This window comes from Odocoileus virginianus, unplaced genomic scaffold, assembly GCF_023699985.2.
Source record: "Odocoileus virginianus isolate 20LAN1187 ecotype Illinois unplaced genomic scaffold, Ovbor_1.2 Unplaced_Scaffold_14, whole genome shotgun sequence".
In the NCBI taxonomy this organism is placed as follows: domain Eukaryota; kingdom Metazoa; phylum Chordata; class Mammalia; order Artiodactyla; family Cervidae; genus Odocoileus; species Odocoileus virginianus.
The window spans coordinates 993209-1012910 of NW_027224276.1; the positions used below are offsets into that span (position 1 = coordinate 993209).

General features: G+C 41.5%; 1 protein-coding gene and 1 non-coding gene across 8 annotated transcripts in view; one reads left to right on the top strand and one right to left on the bottom strand.

Annotated features, from left to right (window-relative positions):
* Positions 1–12498, bottom strand: part of PHF8 (PHD finger protein 8) — a 99123-nt gene extending 86625 nt beyond the window's left edge. The window contains exons 1-2 of one of the 7 annotated variants that reach the window (XM_070462809.1): positions 12480–12498; positions 10248–10437 (exon numbers count right to left, since the gene is read on the bottom strand). In XM_070462809.1, coding sequence (XP_070318910.1) covers positions 10248–10345 — 98 coding nt within the window. In that variant the 5' untranslated portion in view covers positions 10346–10437; positions 12480–12498. Of the gene's footprint in view, positions 1–10247; positions 10438–10638; positions 10720–11404; positions 11586–11639; positions 12070–12479 lie in introns of those variants that run through there. The other 6 variants (XM_020876654.2, XM_070462810.1, XM_020876659.2 and 3 more) reach the window with 6 other exon arrangements.
* Positions 12499–14284: 1786 nt separating this feature from the next.
* Positions 14285–14388, top strand: LOC139033525 (U6 spliceosomal RNA). Its single transcript, XR_011486078.1, has one exon. It is a non-coding gene; the product is annotated as a U6 spliceosomal RNA (small nuclear RNA).
* Positions 14389–19702: the final 5314 nt, after the last annotated feature.

Genomic DNA, 19702 nt, shown 5'->3' on the forward strand with positions numbered 1-19702 from the left:
ACTTTCTAACACCATACACAAAAATAAACTCAAAATGGATTAAAGATTCAAATGTAAGACCAGAAACTATAAAACTCCTAGAGGAAAACATAGGCAAAACACTCTCCAACATAAATCACAGCAGGATCCTCTATGACCCATCTCTCAGAATATTGGAAATAAAAGCAAAATTAAACAAATGGGACCTAATTAAACTTAAAAGCTTTTGCACAACAAAGGAAACTATAAGCAAGGTGAAAAGACAGCCTTCAGAATGGGAGAAAATAATAGCAAACAAAGCAACTGACAAAGAATTAATCTCAAAAATATACAAGCAACTCCTGCAGCTCAATTCCAGAAAAATAAATGACCCAATCAAAAAATGGGCCAAAGAACTAAACAGACATTTCTCCAAAGAAGACACACAGATGGCTAACAAACACATGAAAAGATGCTCAACATCACTCATTATCAGAGAAATGCAAATCAAAACCACAATGAGGTACCATCTCATGCCAGTCAGAATGGCTGCTAGTCCAAAAGTCTACAAACAATAAATGCTGGAGAGGGTGTGGAGAAAAGGGAACCCTCTTACACTGTTGGTGGGAATGCAAACTAGTACAGCCACTATGGAGAACAGTGTGGAGATTTCTTTAAAAATTGGAACTAGAAATGCCATACGACCCAGCAATCCCACTGCTGGGCATACACACTGAGGAAACCAGAATTGAAAGAGACACATGTACCCCAATGTTCATCACAGCACTGTTTATAATAGCCAGGACACGGAAGCAACCTAGATGTCCATCAGCAGACGAATGGATAAGAAAGCTGTGGTACATATACACAATGGAATATTACTCAGCCATTAAAAAGAATACATTTGAATCAGTTCTAATGAGGTAGATGAAACTGGAGCCTATTATACAGAGTGAAGTAAGCCAGAAAGAAAAACACCAATACAGTATACTAACGCATATATATGGAATTTAGAAAGATGGTAATGATAACCCTGTATGTGAGATAGCAAAAGAGACACAGATGTATAGAACAGTCTTTTGGACTCTGTGGGAGAGGGTGAGGGCAGGATGATTTGGGAGAATGGCACTGAAACATGTATATTATCATATGTGAAATGAATCGCCAGTCCAGGTTTGATGCATGATACAGGGTGCTCGGGGCTGGTGCACTGGGATGACCCAGAGGGATGGGATGGGGAGGGAGGTGGGAGGGGGGTTCAGGATGGGGAACACATGTACACCCATGGCAGATTCATGTCAATGTATGGCAAAAACAATACAATATTGTAATTAGCCTCCAATTAAAATAAATATATTTATATTTTAAAAAAGAAAAAAAAAACAAATGTAAAAGGATGAAAATAGACCCCTGACTTATATTACTCACAAAAATTAACTCAAAATGGATTAAAGATTTGAATGTACGACAGAAAACCATGAAACGCCTAGAAGAAAACGCAGGAGAAAAGCTCCTTAATGTGGACCTTGGCAATAATTTTTTGGCTGTGACACTGAAAGCACAAAGTGACAAAATAAAAAATAAATAATATCAAAAATAAATAAAAAATTTGGTTTGGCCACATCAAACTAAAAAGTTTCTGCTATGCAGAAATAAAAAGGCAACCTATGTAACAGGAGAAAATACTTGCAAATCATATGTTCAATATTAAATAAGGGGTTATTATTAAAAAAAAAAAAAAAAAAGGAACTCCTACAGGTCAACAGCAAAAAAAATCTGGTTAAAAAGTTGGCAGATGAAACACATGAAAAGATGTTCAACATCACTCATTATTAGAGAAATGCAAATCAAAACTACAATGAGATATTATGTCATTATAATGCCCATCATCAAAAACTACAAACAATAAATGCTGGAGATGGTGTGGAGAAAAGGGAACCCTCTTGCACTGTTGGTGGGAATGTAAGTTGATACAGCCACTATGGAGAACAGTATGGATTTCCTTAAAAAAAGTAGGAATAAAACCACCATATGACCTAGCAATCCCACTACCAGGACATATACCCTGAGGAAACCAAAACTGAAAAAGACACATGTACCCCAATGTTCACTGCAGCTCTATTTACAATAGCTAGGACATGGAAGCAACCTAGATGTCCACTGACAGATGAATGGATAAACAAGCTGTGGTACATATATACAATGGAATATTACTCAGCCATAAAAAGGAACACATTTGACTCAGTTTAATGAGGTGGATGAACCTAGAGCCTATTATACAGAGTGAAGTCAGAAAGAGAAAAAAATATCATATATTAATGCATGTATATATGGAATCTAGAAGGATGGTACTGATGAGCCTATTTGCAGGGCAGCAATGGAGACGCAGACATAGAGAACAGACTTGTGGACACAGTTGGGGAAGGAGAGGGTGGGATGAATTGAGAGAGTAGCATTGAAATATGTACTTTACCATACACAAAATGGAGAGCCAGTGGGAACAGGGAGCTCAAACCTGGTGTTTTATAATGACATAGAGGGTTGGGAAAAGGCAATGGCACCCCACTCCAGTACTCTTGCCTGGAAAATCCCATAAACAGAGGAGCCTGGTGGGCTGCAGTCCATGGGCTCGCTAAGAGTTGGACACGACTGAGTGACTTCACTTTCACGCACTGGAGAAGGAAATGGCAACCCACTCCAGTGTTCTTGCCTTGAGAATCCCAGGGACGGGGAGCTTGGTGGGCTGCCATCTATGGGGTCGCACAGAGTCGGACATGACTGAAGCGACTTCGCAGCAGCAGCAGAGGGTTGGGATGGGGTGTGAGGTAGGAGGGAGGGGGCATGTGTATACCTATGGCTGATTCATGTTGATATATGGCAGAAATCAACACAATATTGTAAAGCAATTATCCTCCAATTAAAACAAAAGACATTCAGACGAACTGAATAGACATTTTCACAAAGACACAAAGATGGCCAACAGATACATGAAGGCATTATGCTAAGTGAAATAAGTCAGACTACTCTATGATCTCATTTATATATATATATATGAAAAAAAAACAAACTCACAGAAAAAGTGAGATTTGTGGTTACCCTCCAGAGGTGGGAGTGGGGTGGGAGAATTGCATGAAGGTAGTCAAAAGGTACAAACTTCCAGTTATATGATATATATGTATTGAGGACATAATTCACAACATGATGACTATAGTTAACACTGCTGCATGGTATATTTGAAAATTGCTAAGAGTAATTCCTAAAAGTTCTCATCACAAGCAAAAAGCTTAGTTTTCCTTTCTTTTTTGTACTTACATGAGTTGATAGATGTTAACTAAACTAATTGTGGTAATCATTTCATTCTATACCTTACTGTGGTATAGTTATCACATCTATACCTAATTGTGGTAATCATTACACTCTATACCTTAGACAGTACTGTATGTCAATTACATCTCAATAAAACTGAAATAAAATAGACTGAGAAAAAAGAACAGAGCTTCAGCAACCTGTAGACTAAAACAAAAAACAAACCCAAAGAAATCCACACTCAGAAATAGCATAATCAGGAAACTCCCTGATGGTCTAGTGGTTAGGACTCGGTGCTTTCATTGCTGTGGCCCAGGTTTGATCCTTGTTCAGGGACTAAGATCCCACAAGCCATGTGGTACAGTCAAAAAAAAAAAATAAATCAAATTTCTGAACATAAAAAAAGACAAAGAAAAAATCTTGACATCAGTGAGAAAAATGACATTTCCTAAAGGAGAATGCCAATTTAAATGACAGATCTCTTAACAGAAACCATGGCAGCCAAAAGGCAGTAGCACAAGTTTTCAAGGGCTGAAAAGAACTAGAAACCTAGAATCTGATATCAAATGAAAAGACCCCCTCAGCAATTCTAGGGAAATCAAGACATTCTTATATGAAGGAAAACTAAGAGTATTTGTTGCCAATAGGCCAATTCTAAAAGCATGTCTAAAGGATGTTCTTTAAACAGAAAGGAAATGATAAAAGGACTCTTAACAACACCAAGAAGTAAGACAGAACAAGGGAAAGACTGAAACTATGGGTACATACAATATATTTTCCTTCTCCACTTGAGTTTTCTAAATCATGTTTGACAGTTGAAGCAAAAACTATACTACTATATGATATGGTTCTCAACATATATAGATGAAATATTTAAGATAACTATAGCAGGGGAGCATAAAGAAATTTAAAATAAGATTTCTACTCTTCACTCAAACTAGTAAAATGTCTATAAAAGTTGATTGTGATAAGTTATGTATGTATTATGTCAATGCCTAGAACAAGAACTGAAAAAGCTATACAAAGAGATACACTCAAAAACATTATAGATAAATTTATATTTATGTTTATTTTATATATATCTATATCTAAATTTATTATAGATAAATCAAAATGGAATTCTTGAAAAGATTTAAGTAACCCAAAGGAAAGCAGGAGAAAGAAAACAGAATGAACAGAGAAAACAAATAAAACAAAAAAAATTACCAACTTATGCCATAACACATCAATAATTGCATTAAGTATATATGGTCTAAATATACCAATTAAAGCAATTAGCAGAGTGGAAAAAAATAATTCCAAACTTATACGCTGTCTACAAGAAACTCACTTTATATATAATGGTGTCAGTTGAAAGTAAGGGATATAAAAAGACACAAGGCAACCATTAATCAAAAGAAAGGAGTCTATATTTTAAAGTCTATATATTTTAAAGTCTATATTAATATCCTATAAAATGGACTTCCATGCAGAGAAAATTGGCAGTGACAGAGAAGGATGTTACATAATAATTAAAGGGTCAATCCACCAAGACACAGCACTCCTAAATGCATCTGCATCAAACAACAAAGCTGCAAGGTATTAGGCAAATGATAAAACTGAAAGGAAGAATAGAAAAATTGACAATTATACCTGGACGCTTCACCTCTTTCTCAACAACTGACTGAACAATTATACAGAAAATCAGCAAAGACAGAGAGGAATTCAGCAACACCATCAACAGGGGTAAATCAACATTTACAGAAAACTCCTCCAAACATCAGCAGGACATACGTTCTTTTCAAGTGACCGTGGAAACACGTACCAAGACAGACCATATCCTGGGCCGTAAAACAAACCCCAGTAAATTTAAAGGAACTGAAATTGTACATAGTATATTCTATGGAAACAAACCAGAAATCAGTAACAGAATAACAGGAAAATCTGCAAACACCTGGAAAGTAAACAACATACTTCTATACAATTCACAGGTCAAACATGAAGTACCTAACCTAATTAAAAATTAGAGTGAACTACATGAAAAGGAAAACATCAAAATTTGAGGGACATAGCTAAATCAGTACTAAGAGGAAAACTGACAGCACTAAATACTTAGAATATAGGAAGTCTCAAATCAATAACCTAAGCTCCCATTGCAAGACATTAAGGGGAGCAAAATGAACCTAAAGCAAGCAGAAGGAAGGAAATAATAAAGTGTAGAAATTAGTGAAGCTGAAAACAAAAACAATAGGGAAATTCAATGAAATAAAAAGCTTGCTCTCTGAAAAGATCAATAAAACTGACAAACCTATAGCAAGTCTGAAAAGAAAAAAAGAAGATATCAGAATGAAATGAGATGTCACCACAGAGCCAGCCTGCAGACATCAAAAGGATAATAAGGGAATATTATGAACAACTGTACACACTAAATTTGACAACTTAGAAGAAATGAATCAATTCCTTGGAAAGCACAAACTACCACAACATATCCAATATAAAATAGATAATTTAAATAGTCCTATAACTATTAAATGAATTGAATTGATATTTTTTTTTTAATTGATAATTTTAAAACTCAGAAAAAAAAGACTAAAGATAGTTCAGTTCAGTCACTCAGTCGTGTCCGACTCTTTGCAACCCCATGGACTGCAGCACACCAGGCCTCCTTGTCTATCACCAACTCCCGAGTCCACCCAAACCCATGTCCATTGAGTCAGTGATGCCATCCAACCACCTCATCCTCTGTCGTCCCCTTCTTCTCCTGCCCTCAATCTTTCCCAGCATCAGGGTCTTTTCAAATGAGTCAGCTCTTCGCATCAGGTGGCCAAAGTACTGGAGTTTCATAAGTAAAGTGTTTGGCATAATGACTGGCAGACTAGCTAATACTCAATAAACAATGGTCACTACCATTTTATTTAAATCATCACAACCTCTCTTGGGGAAACTGAGACTTCACAGAGATGAAATCCTTTACTAAAAAGTAACAGAGTCAGAATTTGAACCCAGATCTGAAGCCAGTGCCAATTTCCCTAGAGTTTAAGAGTTCACACCACAGCCACCACCTTGGGGATGTGCCAACAATACTTCCTTTATAGATAGGAAAACTGTAAAGGAGTGAGGTTTTGTCAAAGCCCCAGATATATGCTTGCCAACTAACTTCCCCCACTAGTGTACAACAAGGTTTCTCAAAAGTTAGGATATATCAGAATCTACCTGTTTGTTAAAATAGACTGCTGGGTTCCAACCCAAGAATTCACATTTTTAACAAATTTCCAGTTAATGAACCACATTTTGAGAACAACAGTGTACAGTTATGATATGTTAGCCCACCCATCCCACAATATCAGAAGCTGTCACACTCCACAGAATGGGAAGGAATTGAGACAGAATAATACTCTAAATCAGTGGTTCTGAGAGTGGCTCCCACTCACATACTGAATCAGAAATCCTGCAGGTGGGGCCTACCTATCTCATTTTTTAAGAGGTCTTCTAAGTGATTCTGATACATGCTAAAGTTTGAGAACCACTGCTCTACAAATCAAAGTGCTCTTCAAAATCCAGCCCTTTACAATAGGCGAATGGAGCTATACCTTGTTTTTTCCACTTTTGAGAATCTGGTCTCAAGCCAGATAATTCTAAGTTCAAATCTAGACTCAAAGAGTACCTTAACTTCCATGAGTTCCAGATTCTCACCAGCAAAATGGAATAATCATCTTTCTTGTTATAACCTTTCCAGGAAGTAACATGGCATTACTAACCCCTAACTGGACTTTAAGAAATCTGGCCTTTGGAAGTCATCAGAGATATGAACAGATTTATATCATCTACAGGCATCTGTGGGCTTAACTACTGTGGGCAACCATGAAAAATGCACAATATTTAGTAATTTTCAATTATACTAAAGTACTTTGAGCTTAGGATGTGTGTATATGTATGTGTGTGTGTGCATGTGCATCTGTGTGCATGTGCGCAATGCACTTAGTAACCAAGAATAGCCACCAACCAAGGACCTGATTCTCAGCTGGCTTCCTTATTCTCTGGCAGTTCAAAGAAAAGCACGGTAAGAGATAAAATTTTGGTCTCTTTCATGGGGAAAAAAATTAAGGCAGTTAACTTATGGCAGGGTATGCACAGAAACACAGGACTCACCACAAAAATGTGATTAAGGAGGGGCCTGGACCATAAACACATTTTCATATTGTAAATTTGGAATTCTTAAAGGCCTCAGTGGTACTCCATATAAATGTCAGGTCTCTACTGTGGAAAGATGCTTACCACAATGTTTTCCTTTTTGTTTCAACCAGCACCCAAATAAAAATGCCAAACATTTCCAGAAACCCTTAAGTTTACCTCATATCATAGTATTATTTATAATATAAAAAAGTAGAAACAACCCAAGTATCCAACCTCAAAGGAAATGACCGAGTAATGATGACACAGATATATGATGGGATATCAGAAATCATGTTTAGATCAATATTTAATGACCTTAACTTTATAATGTTAAGTAGGAATAAAAATCATGTTACAAAATGGTGTTTATAATACAATCCCACATTGTATTGGGTTGGCCAAAAAAACTGGTTCAGGTTTTTCTATAAGAGGTTATATATATATATAACCTCTTATAGAAAAACCCAAATGAACCTTTTGGCCAACCCAATAAAATATATGTTTATATTCTAAGTCAAACGATGGGAGTTAATGCAACAAAAAATTAAACAGTAGATTGTGCTGGATAAAAGGCCCATGGATGATTTTTATTTCCTTCTTTACTCTTTTCCTGTATTTTCTACAATAAGCATGTCTCATTTACACAATCAGGGAAAATTTTTTAATATTATTTGAAAATGAAATATCTAACTTTCAGGCTTGGATTTGCATTAGATGAGATAAATGGATGCCAAGTCTCTGTCATGGAGCCTGGCACACAGTAAGCACTCAGGAAGCATTCATTTCTATTTCCTGTTCCCACAATGCAGAGTTAGGGTGTCTGTACTGTGTGCAGAAGTTCACTTCTCAGGTTTAAACCTACACAATCCAAAGCAAGGGCCACAGGCAATGAATCAAGAAGATTCATTCATTTGGTCATTGAAAAATGTACTCAGCATCTATTACATGTTTAGCATTGAACTAGGTTCTGAGGATACCAAATATGGAAAGATTGCATCTCTGCCCTGAGGTAGCTCTTGCTAATGAGTGACAACAATATATTTATAACTATGATATGATGAAATAATTACTTTCAATAGAACATACATAGTGCCATGGGAACCTAAAAGGAGGCCTTCTACAAAAGAGGTACGCTATGAGTTGCAAATGGAAGGACATTAGTGGGAATAGCATGTGCAAAGACAAAGAGGCACAACGAAGTATAAAATCTCCCCAGAACTATAAGTAGTTCAGTCTTTCTGGGATATAAAGAACAAGGGAGGAGGAGTGGTGGTAAATGAGACTGAACAAGTATATCACAAAAGGTTTTGTCTGTCACACAAAAGAGACTGATTTTTATTCTGTAGGAGGATCACTGAAAGAATTTTAAGCAGAGGAATGACTTGATCAGCACTAGCAAAGATACCAGAAATCCTGAAAGACATCTTTTTTTTTTTCTGAAAGACATCTTAATCCCATTTCCAGGGGAAAGAAAAAGGCCCCATCATCTAAGTCTGTCCCATCTTAAATAAAATAATATGAGGCAGTAAATAGAACTCTGCACCTGGCACACAGTAAATACTCAACAAAGATCAGCTCAATATGAATTTGGATGTGCTGCATGGGGCAGTCCCTGCTAAGAGTAGAATTTTACCAGTACCAACACCTTCAGTTTGGTCTTGGGTGTGGTAACAGGAACACCTCCTTTGGAAAGTGCACAAGTGGTCAGTCACTAAGTCATGTCTGACTCTTTTTCGACCCCATGGACTGTAGCCTGCCAGGTTCCTCTGTCCATAGGATTTTCCAGGCAAGAATACTGGAGTGGGTTGCCATTTCCTCCTCCAGGGTATCTTCCTGACCCAGGGATTGAACTCACGTCTCCTGTGTCTCCTGCATTGGCAGGTCACTAGAGCCCCTGTGAAGCCTCCCTTTGAAAAGGACTGATAACAACTGAAAATTCTAGAACCTAACAACATGCAACAGCAGGAGGGCGCCATACACTGTTTTGTTGTACTCCAATGTACAAATCCTCTCATGGTTTTCTTTCCAGAGCTGGGACATAAGTCCCAATAATGGGATAATATTACAGGTTTATTCCACACACTACCTTTCTGGAATCCTGGGTGACAGGTGCTTATGTGCACACATGGTTACCTGGAGGGAATTCATTAGTGGTTTTACCCTACTGTTTTACCCAGTATCTCCTCTGCCTAATTCAATTTACCTGGATGGTTCTGCAGCTAATACTGTAGAAATAAAATACTATTGCATTTCTGCCTCCATTTACTAGGTGCATGCAAAAATGCTTTAAATAAAGAGGAAGGATGTATTAGATATATTTTATCTAATAGATAAAGAAAACACTTTGTCTGCCTGAAGACAAAGAGGCTCAGAGAAGCAAAGCAACTTGTCCAAGGTCACTCTGATAGTAAGCTGCAAAACCACAACTCAAATCCATGTTTGTTGGACTCAGATATCTCAAAAATGCAGTACAGTCTCTCCCAAAGCCAGCCTCTGAGGAAAAACAAAATTACCAGAATACAAAGATGACACATTCTTTGTAACTGAAAAGAAAGTATTTTTCTAAGAAAAAAAAAAATAGAAGAAGGATTCAAAGTAGAAATATATATAGGAAAAGAAAAAAGAGGAGAAACCAAATGTCAATGTTAAGCCAGGCCATAATCTACAAGGAGGGATGTAAGAACCTGTGTCTGGGGGTGGGTTGGACCTAACTATCCCTGAGAGAGGGGAAATTAAGTTTCTGAGGAGGAACCTGAACCAGAGTTGAGAAAGGAGCAAGCCTGTGAGCACCTGGCCACTGCACCCTATCCAGGGTGCCCTGCCCTCCTTACCTGCCATGAAACCAGTCCTGGCACATGTCACACTCGATCATGAAGCGGGTCACATCGTAAGGCAGCCGACAGAGGCAATACACTGGTACTGAAGCCATCTTCACCAGGCCTTGGAGCGTTCTGCAGTGGGCCAGGTTCTTAGCTTCAAAAGGAGCAGGAGGCGGCAGCACGCGTCCCCTCTGGACCAAGCCTGGGCACAAACGACACTTTTACAGAGTGAATCAGGTCCCCCAGGGTACCAACCCTCAGCTCTCATATGGACAGTTACCGCTGCCGCTGGGATGCAACACAGCTGGTTGGAGCTGTAGGGGGCAACTGGAGAAAGTCCACGGGCCGCTTTAACAAATAAAGAACAGCGCTCTGCTCTCGAAGCTTTATTTCCCCTCCTTACCTCCTTCAGCCCCCTGGGTCAGTGATAACTTCTTTCCGGATTTCAGGGAAAGATCTGACGCCTTTTCAGGAAGCTCCTTTAATCTCTAACTGCACCCTCTCCTTGTTAGCAACGCTGCTTCCCAGGGCTCTCTTTATTATGACGCAAACGACAGCCTAGAGGATGAGGCTGGGGGTATCTTAGAAAAAGCCCCTTCTCTCACTCCAAAAATAGAGGCAACAAGAGAAAGAATAGGGATCCCTGGAAGTCCTAAGATTACTCGAGAATTACCTCGATGCCTACAGGAACGAGGCAGACAAGACTAGGCGCCCAACTAAAATCACAGTTCTGGGGTCGTGTTCCGAGTTTTAAATGATCTGCTCCTTCACTTTCAAACTTATTCCATCCACGACCAGACGGGAGTCTCATCACCCCAACAACTGAAATAAATCTCAACCTCAAAACTGATCAGCTCACTCACTACTTCAAAGCTGACAGGCTTCTGTTGCACCCCAGAAACTCAAATAGTTCTCTTCAAAACCCCTGAAACTGACTAGAATTTCCTCACACTCCGCAACCAAGTGAGGATTTTCCTCCCACAGCTCTGAAATTGGCAGACATCTCCTCACAGCCCCCCTCAAACTGACCAAGACTCCTCTGCCCCCTTAAAACTGACAGGTATCTCATCACAGATCCCAAAGTGACAGGAATATCCTTCCAGCCCCCGAAACTTAGGAGAATCTCCTCACGCCTCCCAAACTGACAGGAACCTCCTCATGCCCCAAACCTGACAAGAACGTCTTCGGTCCCGAACCCTACAGGGACATCCTCATCCGTAAAGCTGCAGAGAGTCCTCAAGCCCGCGCAGCTCAGTCCTACCCAACTGCCGGCGGCCAGGCTCGCTCCGGAGCGGCTCAGCGCCTTGATCAGCGGGAGGCTCGGCCGGCAGTTCCGGCCCCACAGGCTGCGCGCGCCGAATTGTGGGATCGTCACGGCAACGCGGCGAACCTCACTCGCCTTACCCTCGAGCCACCCGCTGGGTCTCGCTGGCCGCCCCGCGGTGCTTCAGGGCAGCTTTCTCCACAGCTCTGCCTCGGGCCCGGCCGTTAGGGCCTACTGGAGCCCTCGGCTCGGGCCTAGTCCGGCGGCCACCCAATGAACGGGCTAGCGGCGGCGTCGCTGGGCTGGCAGGAGATCGCCGCGAGCAAACCAATGAAGAAAGAGACGAACCGGCGGCCGGGTTGGAGAAAAGCAGTCCGGAAAGTCGCTGGGAGATGCTCAGTGGCGGTGTTAGGCAATTCGTAGTAGTCAATAAAGTTTATTCAAAACAACGAGGAAGTTGGGGCGGAGAGAGCAGGAGAAATACGGGGTAAACAGCTACCATGTTGAGAGTGGCGGCACCGCCGTGGGGAGGCGACCCAACCGCCATCTTATGAGGTCCGGACTCGCGAGGTAACCGCGGCAGAGGCGGGCCCCGGCTCCCGCGTGACGCCACGAGGGGCGGAGCGTCACCTTGGGAAGCAGGGCGGGGCTCGGCCACCTTTGGACCCGCTGGACTCCCCAGGTACCCAGTCGACGCCGAGGACCCGGAACCAAGAGGCGGAGGGGCCGCCATCTTAGGCGAGGCAGGCACTTGGCTCCATTTTGAGTGGGGCCAGAGTCTTCCCTGCCTTACCCCTCCTCCGGGCAGGCAGGGAGTTAAGCACCCACCACCAACACAGACACTGAGACACACACATACTCTCTCTCTTCTCACTCCTCCCCAGCTTTTCCTTATGAGAGGGCGTGAACTCTACAACTGTGCGCCGCAAACTTAATAGGTGGCGGCAGCGTGGGGGAGGGGGGAGAGGGCGAGTACTCACCGAGGCTCTTGTTCACTGAGCACCTTCAGCAGGTCGGCCTGTTTCACAGGGTCTCCAGGTCTGCAAGAGAAGCTATCATCCCCGAGTGAAGACACAGGCTTAGGGAAGCCAAGTTGCTTGAGTTTCAGAGCCGGAAAGTTGAACCTTGCACTCTCTACTACCCCCGGGGTCCTGCCCTCAGTCCTTCCATAGAGCCTCTGTCAACTCCCCAGCTCCCTCTGAAATCTCTATTCTTTGGTACTCCCCAACCCCGTCTGGGCTTCCTTGGTGGCTCAGCTGGTAAAGAATCCGCCTGCAGCATGGGAGACATGGGTTCAGTCCCTCAGTTGGGAAGATCCCCTGGAAAAGGGAAACGCTGTGCACTCCAGTATTCTGGCCTGGAGAATTCCGTGGACTGTATAGTCCATGGGGTCACAACGAGTCAGACCCAAAGGAGCAACTTTCACACCCACACCACCCCCCTAGTTCAGTTCAGATACAATTGAAGGGTTTCCATATACCTGTCCCGTGATTTTCTCACTGCAGCTTGAGGATGGAGTAGAATAGGTTGAGGGGATGGAACTCCACACACATGCTTCAGGGTGGCGCTGGTTTTCTCAGACGGTCTAGAAAATTCTCTAAGAATCCTCTATTTCATTTTCTTAATGGGTCCCACTGCTTTAGAAAAGAAAACACGTGTGTGCACACTGATTTCCTAAGTGATGAGGGGGCCCTGGGGATAGAATGATGAAAAAGAGGGACACTGCAGTGGGAAATTGCCAGCCAGTGCAGGAGACAAGGCTGCAGGTAAATGGTTGGAATACAGCATCCAATAAGTACACAGATACCTGTTGCAAAATGTAGAATGAGGCTAAGAAAGTGCCTCAGAAGCTGCTTGATGATGTCAAGGAAGATTTCAGAGAGACTTGGAGAGTATATAAAAGTTCACTAAATTAACAAGAACATTGTATGTAAAAGGATTATGATGTACAAATGGGATTCCCAGGTAGCTCAGTGATAAAGAATCTGCCTGCTAATGCAGGAGACACAGGAGATGCAGGTTTGATCCCTAGGTGGGGAAGATCCCCTGGAGAAGGGAATGGCAACCCACTCCAGTATTCTTGCTTGGAAAATCCCATGGACAGAGCCTGGTGGGCTATATAGTCCATGGGGGCTGCAAAGAGTCAAACACCACTGAGTGCGTGCACATGCACAGACACACACATACACACACACACACACACACACACACACAAGCAAACATTGTGTACAGATGCATGGATGCACATGGGAAAACATTTACAAAAAAGTTGACAAATTTTATGCTGTAAGCAATAAGAAATTACTATAGTTTTTGAGCAGAAGCAACAGGGTCACATTTGTGGCTTAGACAGAGGACAATCCAGGTTTAGTGGGACCTAAAGCTTATACAGTTTGTGAGGTTCATTTCATTAGGAAAAGAATATAGACTTGCAAATGCAAAATTACATTAAAAGGTAAAGTTTTTCTAGAAGTCATTCTTACACCTGGAAGAATAAATGGAAAAGCCACAAACATATAGATGTCCCCACTAAACCCAAACTAAATTTATCCCACAAATCAACTTCTACTTAGCTGAATCTCAAAAATGTCTGAGGCAGCTCCAACACCACCTACAAGGAAAATGTGACCAGGAAAACTCTTAGTAGAAAGGGACAGCAATTTTAACCAATTGTGGTTTAATTACACTTTCTAAACTTTATAAAACATATAACCACATAACCATATGGCAGGTGACAAACCCTGCAGCTAAGCTTTCTTAACTTCACACGAAGGCAAAAGGATGTTTGCTTAAGCAGCACATATATTAAGATTGAAAAGACACTGAGAAGATTAAGCATGGTCCCTGTATGAGTATGACATACAAATTTATGAAGGATTCCATAATAAATGGCAGAAAAGGGGGAAGGCAGAGAGGAGGCAGTTGGAATAGTCATGAAAAAAAGATGAGGCCTGAATCAGAATAGTTGCAGCAGGGGGTAGAAAATGATCAGATAAGTGGGCTATTTTGGAGGTTGAATAGCCAGGGCTAGGAGACTAATTGAAAATAGTAGGTGAATGAGTGAAAGGAGTGTGAGTTCATTTATGGATTGGGTGTCATTTCTGGATGATAATGCCATTGACTGAGCCAGGATACATAGAAGGAAAAGCAGGTTTTGTGCAGAAGAGACTAAACTCAGTTCTGAATATGCTGGGTTAAAGAGTGTGTCGAACATTAATTCACTTACCCAACAATTCTTGAGCATCTAGAATGCACTAGGTACTGTACTAGGTGTGAGGATGTAGTAGTAACCAAGATAAGGTCCTGGCCCTGGTGGTATTAACATTCTTCATGGAGATCAGTCAATAGTCATGTACAATTTATTCATATATTTATTGAACACCTACTGTAAATGATCAAGCCATTCAATCATAAAGGAAATCAATCCTGAATATTCACTGGCAGGCAGGACTGATGATGAAGCTGAAGCTTCAGTACTTTGGCCACTTGGTGTGAAGAGCTGATTCATTAGAAACAGACCCTGATGCTGGGAAAGATTGAAGGCAGGAGGAGAAAGGAACAACAGAGGACGAGATTTTTGGATGGCATCACCAACTCAATGGACATGAATTTGAGCAAGCTCTGGGAGACAGTGAAGGACAGGGAAGACTGGCATGCTGCAGTCCATGGGGTTGCACAGAATCAGGCACGACTGAACAACAACTATATACAAGGTACTGTTCTAGACACTGAGGATTCAGACAAGGTCCCTGCCCTCCTGTGGTTCACATTCCAGAGAGCAAGACAATTGAGTTAAGTAAGAGAATTTTAAATTGCAGTGAGTGCTGTGAGGACAATAAAACAAGTTATGAGACAAAGATTTAAATAGTCGCTCAGTTGTGAGCTGCTCAGTTGTATCCAACTGTTTGCAACTCATGGACTATAGCCTACCAGGCTTCTCCATCCATGGGATTTTCTAGGCAAAAGTACTGGAGTGGGTTGCCATTTCCTTCTCCAGGGGATCTTCCCAACCCAGAAATCGAACCCAGGTCTCCCGCATTGTTGGCATAGGCAGATGCTTTACCGTCTGAGCCACCAGGGAAGCCCATAGTCTATTTTAAATAGTCAAGGAAGGCCTCTTGGAGAAGCTGACATGTGAGCAGAAGACCTGAATAACAGGAAGAGCTGGCCAGGGACAGGATAGAAGGAATAAAAAGTGTAAAGTCCCTAATTTGATTGTGGGGCCATTTCAGGGCTCTCTCTCAATAACACCTCCTGAACATTTATGATGGACTGGTGGGGTTTGGGGGTGGGGTCTCCAGACATGAATTAGAGACCCTGTACAATTTAATTAGGAAGGCAAGATTCAATGAACAATAACAAGGCTTAAAAGGTCAAACCCTCTCAAGTGCTAACTAGAGGTATGAATAACATGTATAAACAGAAAGGGAACCACTTAATTCAAATGTATTCAGTGGGTGTGTCGAGAAAGGCTTCACAGGAGGTGGTGTTTGACCTAGGTACAGTGGTACCCATCCCTAAAATTATCCTCAGTGATCTTGGGTGGTAAGGTTGGTGGGATAAAAGATAATGGGGAAAGCAAAGCTGTCAGGGGGCTAAATCGAGCCAGTTAGATTTGCTGACAAAGTAACTCACACTGCCCTGGTTGGGAGGCAGCCCGCTGATGCCCTGAAAATGTGTGCTCCAATTGTGCCTTACATCATCAGTGCATGATCTGAACTGGCCGCCATAGCACAAGGCTGCCCTGGAAACTTTCCTCCTCTACCCTACCTCCACTTAACAGCTGTAAACATTTACTTTTAATTACATAAACAATAGTAAATGCATTCCCATTGTAAATTAACATTCAAACAAGCTGAAGATCCACCCTGACCACCATTCAATCCCTGCTTTCCTAGAAGGAACCTCAGCAAGCTCTTTTCTGATTCATCTGTCTAAATATACATACATATAACTGTTGAGATAAAAAAATATGAGGGCCAAAGTGAACTATAAAATTCATGAAGAAAAACGGGGGGGGGGGGGGGATGGGAAAGCATTACATAAGAACAGACTTGCTCCAAAATAGACTTGAAAGTACAAAGACAGTGAAAACAGAAGACAGAGTAACGATAAATAACATTATCTGAGAAGTTATTGTGTTAAGCACCTGTTCTAAACTCTTTATATGCATTAACTCAATCCTTACAGCAACCCAATGAAGTAGGTACTAGTAGTAGTACTATCCCCATTTTATGGATGAGGAAGCTGAGTGTAGACACTTAAAACCACTTGCTCGAGGCCATACGGCTAGTATGTATGCAAGCTGGGGTTCCTGGTGATACAGGACAAGACTCCAGGCTTTTCACCACTCCATTTGTGAATATAACAGGAACTGGTGACTCTAAGATCCATATAATAGTAGAAGGTGATCAACAGTTTTTTGCATAATTTGAATCACAGAAGCAAAATAGGGTTTACACTCACTTGGAATGAAAACTAACAAGATATCCCCCAGGTGCCATAGTAGGTAACTAAGAACACCAGCCCACTCCTCCATGGCCATCTTGGGGTGTGCCAGATATACAGAGCTATACTCCCAGAAAGGACTTCAGGCTTGATTTAATGCTCTCCTGTCACTGTCTTGACATTCTTAATTTTGTGTTTCAACTTGTGTCTTTTAAAGTATGGTCCAGTGTGACAGTGGAGCACATACATGAGCAGAAGAGATATACTGAGTGGCAGTGAGCACAGCCTGTGGACATGGCAGTGCCTGGTATGTATAAGCAAATCAGGGGCAGTCTGGGGCACTATGGGGCCTGGAGTGGGGGATGTTAAGCCAATGACAGTGGTGGCAGCAGTAGCAGCAGCAGCAGCAGCAGAGGTATCAGTAGCCATAGCCCTGAGAGAAAGGATGGCTTCTGCATGGGGGTAGTGATGGGACCTGTGGTGAGAGGCAATCTTGCCCTTCTGTCACAGAACCTGTCCCTTCCACTATACACAAATATTAACTCTGGCCTGAGAACTGGGTCAGGAACTGCTAGCATTCAGGCAGTAAACTTTGTCAGTAAATTATTACAAAATAAAAAGGTACTCACAGACACTGCAGAACAATAACTTTCAGTTCAGTTCAGTTCATTTCGGTTGCTCAGTCATGTCCAACTCTTTGCGACCCCATGGACTGCAGCACGCCAGGCTTCCCTGTCCATCACTAACTCCCAGAGCTTGCTCAAACTCATGTCCATCGAGTTGGTGATGCCATCCAACCATCTCATCCTCTGTCATCCACTTCTCCTCCTGCCTTCAGTCTTTCCAAGCATCAGAATCTTTTCTAAGGAATCAGTTCTTTGCATCAGGTGGCCAAAGTATTAGAGCTTCAGCTTCAGCATCAGTCTTTCCAATGAATATTCAGGACTGATTTCCTTTAAGATTGACTGGTTTGATCTCCTTGCAGTCCAAGGGACTCTCAAGAGTCTTCTCCAACACCACAGTTCAAAAGCATTCAATTCTTCAGCACTCAGCTTTCTTTATGGTCCAATTCTCACATCCATACATGACTACTAGAAAAGCCATAGCTTTGACTAGATGGACCTTTGTCAGCAAAATAATGTCTCTGCTTTTTAATATGCTGTCTAGGTTTATCATAGCTTTTCTTCCAAGGAGCAAGTGTCTTTTAATTTCATGGCTGCAGTCACCATCTGTAGTGATTCTGGAGCCCAAGAAAATAAAGTCTGTCACTGTTTCCATGAAGTTTCCACTATTTGCCATGAAGTGATGGACTGGATGCCATGATCTTAATTTTTTGAATGTTGAGTTTTAAGCCAGCTTTTTCACTCTCCTCTTTCACTTTCATCAAGAGGCTCTTTAGTTCTCTTTGCTTTCTGCCATAAAGGTGGTGTCATCTGCATATCTGAGGTTATTGATATTTCTCCTGGCAATCTTGATTCCAGCTTGTGCTTCATCCAGCCTGGCATTTCACATGATGTACTCTGCATATAAGTTAAATAAACAGGGTGACAATATACAGCCTTGATGATACTCCTTTCCCAATTTGGAACCAGTCTATTGTTCCATGTCCGGTTCTAACTGTTGCTTCTTGACCTGCATACAGATTTCTCAGGAGCAGGTAAGGTGGTCTGGTATTCCCATCTCTTTAAGAATGAATGTTCCAAAAAAGAAGAATGAATGTTCCACAGTTTGTTATGATCCACACAGTCAAAGGCTTTGGTGTAGTCAATGAAGCAGAAGTAGATGTTTTTCTGGAATTCTCTTGCTTTTTCTATGATCCAACAGATGTTGGCAATTTGATCTCTGGTTCCTCTGCCTTTTCTAAATCCAACTTGAACATCTGGAAGTTCTCAGTTCACATACTGTTGAAGCCTTGCTTGGAGAATTTTGAGCATTACTTTGCTAGCATGTGAGATGAGTGCAATTGTGCAGTAGTTTGAACATTCTTTGGCATTGCCTTTCTTTGGGATTGGAATGAAAACTGACTTTTCCAGTCCTGTGGCCACTGCTGAGTTTTCCAAATTTGCTGGCATATTGAGTGCAGCAGTTTCACAGCATCATCATTTAGGATTTGAAATAACTCAGCTGGAATTCCATCACCTCCACTAGCTTTGTTCATAGTGATGCTTCCTAAGGCCTGCTTGACTTCACATTCCAGGATGTCTGGCTCTAGGTGAGTGATCATACCATCATTATTATCTGGGCCATTAAGATCTTTTTTATATAGTTCTTCTGTATATTCTTGCCACCTCTTCTTAATATCTTCTGCTTCTGTTACATTTTTATCATTTCTGTCCTTTATTGTGCCCATCTTTGCATGAAATATTCCCTTGGTATCTCTAATTTTTTTTAAGAGATCGATGATCTTTCCCATTCTATTGTTTTCCTCTATTTCTCTGCATTGTTCACTTAGGAAGGCCTTCTTATCTCTCCTTGCTATTCTTTGGAACTCTGCATTCAGATGCATATATCTTTCCTTTTCTCCTTTGCCTTTCGCTTCTCACTTTTCTTGGCTATTTGTAAGGCCTCCTCAGACAGCCATTTTGCCTTTTTGCATTTCTTTTTATTGGGTTTTGATCACTACCTCCTGTGCATGTCAGACCTCCATCCATAGTTCTTCAGGCACTCTGTCTATCAGATCTAATCCCTTGAATCTATTTGTCACTTCCACTGTATAATCATAAGGGATTTGATTTAGGTCATACCTGAATGGTCT